The 9,707-nt window shown below is 41.7% G+C and overlaps 1 protein-coding gene across 3 annotated transcripts in view; it reads right to left on the minus strand.

The window, feature by feature from the left end:
* The window catches only part of CYP2R1 (cytochrome P450 family 2 subfamily R member 1), a 28,656-nt gene extending 25,058 nt beyond the window's left edge, over positions 1-3,598 (minus strand). For 2 of the 3 annotated variants that reach the window (XM_037026679.2, XM_037026678.2), the window contains exon 1: positions 2,837-3,598. In XM_037026679.2, coding sequence (XP_036882574.2) covers positions 2,837-3,139 — 303 coding nt within the window. In that variant the 5' untranslated portion in view covers positions 3,140-3,598. The remainder of the gene's footprint in view (positions 1-2,836) is intronic. The other variant, XM_073216248.1, reaches the window with a different exon arrangement.
* Positions 3,599-9,707: the final 6,109 nt, after the last annotated feature.

The following is a 9,707-nucleotide window of genomic DNA, read 5'->3' on the forward strand; positions in this document are numbered from 1 at the left end:
CCAGACTGTGCAGACCATACCAAGTCTTTAGGGATCATCTTGCAAGAGGCCTTCGTGGTGTACTCTCTCTCTCTCCTCTCTCTCTCTCTCTCTCTCTCTCTCTCTCTCTCCTCTAACTACCACAGCACATGCTTAGATGCTCCCATGCACTTATTTAACACTACCTTGATCCAGAAACATTCATATTCTTGTCTTCTGCTTGTCTGCTAAATTATAAACTCAATAGAATCAATGACTTCATATCTTTCATCTTTGAACATTCCACAGAATCTCATTCAGTACCATAATAAATGCTTACTGTATAAATAAATGAATGAGTTAAACTGAAGGAATTATTTTTTTGTCCTTAATGTGCATTATCTGAAAACAATCTTATAAGATTATAAAAACTACTTATACTAGCTTTGCTAGTTAGGGAATGTGTCTCAAAATTTGGATTAAGATTAAAGTCACTTTAGTATTTTACAGAGTGAATCTCCAAGGAGATGATAATTCTTGAAGTGGTACATTTCTAGGTAAGATTGCTTTTGAGGTGAATGTGTAAGACATAAATACTGATTGTTCTCTTTTCAATAATTGTAAAAGAGAATAGAATTCAGACTTCATAAAAGTGTGTGCCACCTGGGGTGACTGTCATTCCTTATAAGCAATTTTCAAGTCCAGGTTTTTTTCTCTAAGCACACACTTCCAAATTATAAAGACAGTGGAAACTAAGATTCTATTTACAAATAAGCCCTATAAATAACTTTCCAGAAGCATAAGAGATAACAGTTTCCTCCCACTTTCAAAAAAGTATTTTAACAACTTATATTCAGTTTGAGACTTTGTACTTCTAAGACAATGGGATACCTTTAGGGGTGTTTCATAACTAAAATAAAAGATCAAATGCTGCCATAGCTTAAAGAGTTAATGTGTTTGGGGTTTTCAACTAAGGTGGAGGCAGGCAAACAATGTCTAGTTTCAATGTGTAATTCCTGTTCATTTTTTATTCCTTTCTCTGTCTCTGCCCCTCTTGCATTTAATAGCACCGGTTAGCCCTACTCGCTTTTACCTCCAGTAATGAGCCCTCTTTTAAAAGAACTATGGCTGCCTCATACGCTTGTACAAGCAATAACCCTGATTACTCTTAAATCCATTGTACCAGATCTACCTATCCTAAGATGATAGTCTTCAAGAAAATGTGTAATTTAATTTGTAATATATTATGATAGACTTAGATTACCCCTTCCCCAAAAGAATATTCATAGTAATAAAGAATTCCTTGCAGTTCAGATATTTATATATGAAAAACTTAATTTCTGATCTTGCAAGAAACCATTTCAAATCATTGCTTTAGAAATAATTTTTAATTTGTAGTCGTAATAAATCTAATAAACAATTACATTTGAATAGCACTTTACTATTTTCAGTTATTCTCATTTGCATATGAGGAAAAATTATGATTCAGAGAAGTAAAGGTCAGGTTTTATAGGTAGAAAAAGGACTCAACCTCTATACTCTCATGATTTCACATCTCATGATTTCTCTAGAATATTACAATGCGTTCTACCAGCATATCACAGATCAAATATATTCAGTGGAAATGATGGCAGTACACTCAATTCTTGGTAGAGGGTGGAAAATAAAACCTAAGAACCATATATATTTGCTTTCCCTAAGTCCAATTTCCCTTTTAACAATGTAAAACTCTAGAAAGCTGCCAATACCTAGAATAATTCTTGTAAAAGTCGGTTAAAGTAAGGGCTTAAGCCCCAACCTGAATACCACCATCGCCCAACAGTTCTGCTGGACTATCGACAATTTGTGGTCGGTAATTAGTTTCACTAGGCTGCAACTCCTTAACACAGAGCTGTGTCTGCCTTCTTCACTTCATCCCCAGCTCCTGCAAGGGCCTGGCTTGTTCAATGTAAGTGAATGGATTCAAAACAGAACAAGTAAGCCCGACCAGGACCAGTGCTCTGGAAACTTCTGGGTCCTTCTGAGTCAGGACACCCACGCACAGGCTTGTGCTCTGGGCTTTTCCCCTGCCAGGCAGCACCGGTGTGGCTGTCTACAAGTCATTCAGCGTTTCTTTGCTCCTGTTTCCTCCTCTGTACAATGAGCAAGACCCAAGTACCGCCTGGGCGACTGTGAGTTTAAATGAGCCCATACTGGAAGGCAGGGGCCCCACAGCAGTCTGTTTACTGGGAGGATGCTCCCCGCCAGACAAGACGACATTGCTCACCCTGCGCTGTAGGACGCCGCACCCGTTTTCGGCCATTAATTCATTGGCTCTCACAACCATTTTCCAGAGCCCACTTCTCCGCCTGGGGCGGTCACCCGCGCTTCCTAATCCTCACAGCGGACGCCTAGACCACCGTCCTCAAAAGCAGACATCCAAGAACGTCCTATTAACCATTAATTCTGTCCTAGAATTCGGACGCCTCGTTTTCTCTAGAGGCCTGGGGTGGAACCTAACCTACGCGGGCCTGGCGACACCGGGACACCGGGCCCCGTGCACCTCAGCCGAGGGAAGATACAGTCACTCCCGACGCCGGCCCGCGCACAGTGGGCCCACTGCGCCCGCGCGGGAACATCGTGCTCGGGCGTCCTCAGGCGCCTCGGGGCCCACTACGCAGGCGCGGGAGCACACCCGGCGCCCGCCGGGCGGGAGGATCGGGTAAGGCTACCCGCTGGGCAGCGGTGCGCCGTCCAGGGCTTCTCCGCCTGGCCGGGACGCGGGACTCCCTCCCAGCCGCAGGCGCACGGATCAGCACGGAGAGGGGCCCAGGGGCGGCCGCCAGCCCACCCCGAGGAGCGTCCGCGCCCTCCCTGCCCGCGGCGGGTCGCGCTGTACCTCGCCATACACCTGGCTCTGCTTTCTCATATAGACGTGGGGGAGCTCTGCTGAGGTGGCCAGTGGGTAGATGTTGCCGACAAACGGCAGCCTCGACGGCCCCGGGGGGAAGCCCGACGGCCGCCTCTGCTTCAGCAGTTGGCGGACCCCCAGCGCGAAGAGCAGCAGGAAAAGCGCGCCCCCGAGCGCCGCTGCGCACGCCTCAGCTCCGCGAGGTTCCCACATGGCTCGGGTTCGGGGCTGCGGCTGCGAATCCCCAGGTCTCCGACTGGAGCTCATCCTCCACCCCCACCTCACTCTCATTGGCCCATACGCCGAGGTCCCACCCAAGATCTAAGGCTATTGGCTGGCCGAACGTAGAGCCTTGGGGCCGACACAGACAGTTACCCCTGGCTTCAGACAGGTACACTTGGCTTTTGCCCAGCTCGGAGTCCGTAGGGCAGAGGCGGGTGCGACCCTTTGGATCTGGGCGTGGCTGTAAGCGAGAAGAGCCTGGCGAGGCACCAAGCCTGGAGGCCTATTCCAGGGTGTTGACATCAGGGCATTGCTGACTTGTCTGCACAGATTCACTTTCTCGGCTGGCTGGGTCTTGCCTACCTTACTGACAGCCCTTCCTGAGGGTGTCATTTTTAGATACCAGGTCTATTTATCTCAGACTAAGAAATCTAGAGATATTATTAGCACTGCAGTCTTTAGCTGAACCGGATAATCTTCAGAATATCCACTAGAGAACTGACTCATTAATATAAAAAGAGAATCTAATTGGCCTTTGTTATTCATTGGTTCTTTCTTATAAGGCATTTTTGTGTGTGTCAACCCCTTAAGAATTGTGATTATTAAATATTTAAGTAAACTGAGTTAATTACATATCTTTCCACCCTCTCTGGTCTTCCCAACTGGTTACTTCCTTGCAACCACAAAGGACTTTCTGATCTGTAATTGTCCAGGGATAGTACTTCTTATTGAAGCTTTTTGCCTCCACTACTTAAAAGTAAGCAACTGACAGTCTATTTGGAAATTCCTTTTTGGTATTTCTGTTTCATTCCTGTTTTCTGTTGGGCCAGTTCTTGCAATACAGAACCTACCAAGGCATGGGACTCTTCAGGCAACTACTCTTTGTGATTTAGCTGGGACAAGAGTGTTCTGATCCTCATTAGTTTAAGGCTTATTTATACAACAAATACTTACTGAATGTCAATCAGGCAATGGGGTCCTAAACAATGGAGATTCCTAGGTGAAAAGAGTAACAAAATCCTTACCCACCTATAATTTACATTCTTGTGAGAGGAAAGAGTAATAAGTGTAAAACAATTTCAGATAATAATAAGCAAATGAAAATAAAGAGTGTTACAGGGAATTCCTGAGTATGGGGAGATATTTTAGCAGGTGAGAGATGTCAACTAAATTCTCTTTTTTAACGATGACATTTGAACTTAGATGGAATGATAAGGAGTTGTTAGTTTCCTACTGCTGCTTTAACAAGTTACCACAAACAGTGGCTTAAGAAAATACAAATTTATTTATTGTCTTACAGGTCTTGAGCTCAGAAGTCCAATGTGGGTCATCCTAGGCTAAAAGCTAGGTGTTGGTAAGACTGCATTCCTTCTAGAGGTTCTAGGGAAAAAATCTGGTTTTTTTTCTGAAAAACCCTTTTCTAGTTTCTGGAGGCTCCCCACATTCCCTGACTTCTGTCCCCATTCCTCCATCTTGAAAACTGGCAACATCAGGCTGAGTCTTCTCACATTGGATATCTCTGACTCTTATGCCTCCCTTTGCACATTCCATTTTGGGCATTCACAGTTGTCTCGCATCAGATCAAAATGGGAAGGAGTGAGAGAAGACATGCCTAGCCAAGCCATATTGGAGCCTGAGGCAAAATAAAAAAAGCAATAATATTGATCTTTGCTTATTAAAAATGTGTTACCTTGTTCATCATGGATTTTTACATTAATTTTTATTTTAAGGTGGTGCATTAAAATATTCTCTTTGATTACTGGGCTTTTTGATGCCCCCCTTAAATTTTGCTCCCAACATAAATGCCTCACTTGCCTCACCCTATCTTGACCATGGAAGGCAAAATATTCAAGTGACTTTGATGAGAAAGTGGTATGGACAGTTCATCTCCTTGGATTTTCCTGGTGCTCCTAGGAGCCAGGCAATGAGGTTGGGCTGGCAGAGCAATGGCACCTCTGGGTGGGATTTGAGAGGCCTTATGAAAGTCTCTCTTTGACCACTAAAAAACGTTCCCACCTTGTCTGAAGTTCAGTTTTTACCAGTTCATTTATAAGTTAAAAATTCTCCAAAACAGAATTGGAAAATTTAAACCCTAATGGCAAGAGAGAATAGTGATAGGAAGTTCCTAAAACTGCGTTTGCACATGACTGAGTTTATTCCAGAATTTTCTTAGAGGCAGGACAGAATGGGAGGCATAATAACATTGATTTGTTGAAGGTGGTTGCATGGTGATGATGATCGTGGTGAGTATAGAGTTTCAAGAAACAGATGACGAAAGAAAAAGGAGGGTTTCATTGAAAAATTTTTTTCTGTTCACAATTCTTCCAAAGTCTAGATGGCTGTAGAGACAATGCATTTATTCCCAGAGTCATTCCTGCCATTTCTTAGGGATGCTCAGCTAATCACTCACTGCCACTACCTCTCCTCGGATTCTCTAATCTTAATACCTTCTATCCTTTCCTCATATTTAAATAGTTTAGAAGTCTAAAGTGGATGAACACTTTGTTTATCCTTGAAGACGTTTTCCCATTGTGGTGCCTGAGATTCAGAGGAGGTAAAATACTCTGTCCAAAGTCATGTAAGACAGCACTAGCAGAACCAGAAATCTGGGCTCCAGACTTGCCATTTGTTCCTGCAGTCATTCATCACAAAATTATTGAACACCTGTTAGACTAGGTGCTGGGGTGGGGGGCGGTAATGGTGGGCAAAACCAGTCATGGCCTCCACTTTCCTGGGATTTATGGTCTACTAGAGGATGCAAACATCAATCAAGTAATCACAAATAGATATACCACTACAAAAGTTAAGTTTTCTGAAGTAAAGAACAGTTCTATAAGCATGTATATCACAGGAAATGTGATCAATATTTGAGGTCAGAAATTACATTCTGGGCCATAGAACTAGCTTATACTCAGGGAGTTATCTTCCCCAGGATCACGTCCACTGCAAGTTTTACTGAAATTTTTCAAAAGCTACTGGTCCCCTATGGGACACTGAGTGCCACAGAGAAAGGAAGAGGAAAGTGGATGTAATAGAATCCATTCTTTAAAGTTTGTGAGTATCATTCAGCCACTGCAGTCCCAATTTGAAGAATTCTTATTCTTGCTTTGGAAATGATTTGATAAACATTCTTATTTTGTGCTTCCAGAATCAGTAACTTTGAAGAACCAACATAAACAGTAGATTAAACTGATTGAAAATGCTCATCAAAGTTATTTTAAGAACAGTCTTACTAAAGAGTGTTAGGAGGAGTGTATAGTGTGTGGTTGGAAGATTGGCTAAGATTCTAAAACACAAAGAAAAAATTCTCCTAAACTTGAAGGATGAACTTCAGTTATATAGAAAACATGCTCAGGAGCCCTAATTCTCTGACAGTTGATGAAAGACAATAATGATGACATGAAACATCATGATAATTGCTTGCTGATGAGGTGGGCGTGCCTGGCCACTCTCCCTGCTTTTATTTTCTAGATCAGGAATTGCAGGGGGTATAAAAAGACAGTCATCTGGCATTTGCCTCTGAGCCAAAAAATAATTTTATTTATTGTGGAACACAATCTGAGCAATTCTTTAATGTCATTTGTGGAACTTGTTCACCTCTCAGAGTCACCAACCTGGGTCATCATGGTGCATCTTTGACCATCATCCTTAACTCACTTGCTTCCAACAATTTTCAAAATATCTTCTAGCTTTCAGAAAAGACATTTGTAGGTCACTGGTGGCACAGGAGATTTACTTCTGAAGGGTTTTGGAGACCAGCATTTTGAATATGAAATCGGGAGTGGACAATTTTCTGAGCCTGCAGGAGATGAAGGACCAGTAAGACTTCCCATAGGAATGCCTGGCTTCTACTTTCTACCACCCCAGGCCTTCTCCAGACTGTCTTCCCTAGGGAGCCTTATCCAAATGCTCTGGACCATTATCGCTTCCACATCTGGGCCACTTCAGCATTTATACTCCTTATCATTCAGATCAGCACTCCTTTCAGTGTCTTCTCTTTTTCATTAATCGTTTCATGATTTGAGTTTGGATGTCTGGAAGGTAGGATCCTTGCTTTATTCTTCTCCTGAATCCCAACAGAATAATACATGGTCAGGCACACCATGGGCCCTGAATCCATGCTGGGTGATTGGCTGGATACAGCCAGGAAGTCTCCTCTGCTGGGACTCCTCTCTATGGCGCCTGTAAAGAGAGTGTTTCAAGCCAATTTGCAGGCTCCAGCAGAAGAAGATATGTTTTATTTTTATTTTAATTAAAAAAATTTTTTTTATTAAGCTGTCTCTGATATACACTCTTATGAAGGTTTCACAAGAAAAACAATGTGGTTATTACATTCACCCTTATTGTCAAGTCCTCCCCCATACCCCATTGCAGTCACTGTCCATCAGTGTACTAAGATGCCACAGAGTCCCTATTTGTCTTCTCTGAGCTATACTGTCTTCCCCGTGACCCCACACACACTGTGTGCACCAATCATGATACCTCACCATCCCTTCTCTCTCCCTCCCCACCCGCCCTCCCCCACCCTTCCCCTTTGGAGTTTGTGAGTCTGCTGCTGTTTAGCTCCTTCAGGTTTGCTTTGTTATACTCCACAAATGAGGGAAATCATTTGGTAGTTGTCCTTCTCTGCTTGGCTTATTTCACTGAGCATAATACCCTTTAGCTCCATCCATGTTGTTGCAAATGGTAGGATTTGTTTGTTTCTTATGGCTGAATAGTATTCCATTATGTCTATGTACCACCTCTTCTTTATCGATTCGTCTACTGATGGACCCTTAGTTTGCTTCCATATCTTGGCTATTGTAAATAGTGCTGCAATAAACATAGGGGTGTATATGTCTTTTTGAATCTGAGATCTTGTTTCCTTTGGGTAAATTCCTACAAGTGGAATTCTTGGGTCAAATGGTATTTCTATTTAGAGTTTTTTGAGGAACCTCCATATTGCTTTCCACAATGGTTGAACTAATATATGTTTCCACCAACAGTCTAGTAGGGTTCCCCTTTCTCTACATCCTTGCCAGCATTTGTTGTTTCTTGTCTTTTCCATGTTGGCCATCCTAACTGTTGTGAGGTGATATTTCATTGTGGTTTTAATTTGCATTTCCCTGATAATTAGCAATGAGGAGCATCTTTTTATGTGGCTGTTGATCATCTGAATTTCTTCTTTGGAGAACTGTCTCTTCATATCCTCTGACCATTTTTTAATAGAGTTATTTGCTTTTTCAGTGTTGAGACATGTGAGTTCTTTATGTATTTTGGATGTTAACCCCTTGTCAGATATTTTGCTTATGAATATATTCTCCCATACTGTAGAATTCCTTTTTGTTGTACTTATGGTCTCCTTCACTGTACAGAGTTTTTTTAGTTTGATGTAGTCCCATTTGTTCATTTTTGCTTTTGTTTCCCTTGCCTGAGGAAATGCATTCAGGAAAAAGTTGCTCATGTTTATATTCAAGAGATTTTTTTTTTTTGGCGCTGGGAAGCTTACCTTTTTATTTTTTATTTATTTATTTTTATTTATTTTTTTTTTGAGAGGGCATCTCTCATATTTATTGATCATATGGTTGTTAGCAACAATAAAATTCTGTATAGGGGACTCAATGCACAACCATTAATAAACCCCAAGCCTAATTCTCAACAGTCTCCAATCTTCTGAAGCATAACGAACAAGTTTTTACATGGTGAACAAGTTCTTACATAGTGAATAAGTTCTTACATGGTGAACAGTGCAAGGGCAGTCATCACAGAAACTTTCAGTTTTGATCATGCATAATGAACTATAAACAATCAGATCAATTGTGATTATTCGTTTGATTTTTATACTTGATTTATATGTGAATCCCACATTTCTCCCTTATTATTATTATTATTATTATTATTATTATTATTTTTAATAAAATGCTGAAGTGGTAGGTAGATGCAAGATAAAGGTAGAAAACATAGTTTAGTACTGTAAGAGGGCAAATGTAGATGATCAGGTGTGTGCCTATGGACTAAGTATTAATCCGAGCTAGACAAAGGCAGCAAAACATCCACGGATGCAGAAGATTTCTCTCAAAACAGGGGGGTTGAGGTTCTAAGCCTCACCTCTGTTGATCCCCAATTTCTCACCTGATGGCCCCCCTGCGACTGTGCCTGTCTTAGGTTGTTCCTCCCTTGAGGAATCCTACCCATCTCTGGCTAACCAGTCATCTTCCAGGGCCATACAGGGAAATGTAAAGTTGGCAAGTGAGAGAGAAGCCATATTGTTTGAAAAGGTTAGCTTTTTACTTCTTTGCAGATTTATGCCCTGTGGTTTCTATGCCCAGCATTTGTCTTGAGGTATCTTTACCACTTGGAAGAATTATGATACTTGGTAATTTCGATATGAGGCATGAATTCTAGTTAGGGGTTGTAATTATGAAGGAAGAAGAGAAGCTATAGAAGTAGCAGATGGAAGAAAACATGGGAAGATTGGTTATTCTTTGACATATCTTCTTCTAGTGTAACATAAGCATGTATAGGTTTTAAACTACTAATTAAATTGTGTGCACACATTAACATATTAGGAATACAGCTACATAACCAAAGCAGACCTACAATTACCAGCCATATCCAGTGAAAACAAGAAAACCAGTTAGGCACCCTAGGCATTTGT

The sequence above is a fragment of the Manis javanica genome, chromosome 11 (genome assembly GCF_040802235.1).
Source record: "Manis javanica isolate MJ-LG chromosome 11, MJ_LKY, whole genome shotgun sequence".
In the NCBI taxonomy this organism is placed as follows: domain Eukaryota; kingdom Metazoa; phylum Chordata; class Mammalia; order Pholidota; family Manidae; genus Manis; species Manis javanica.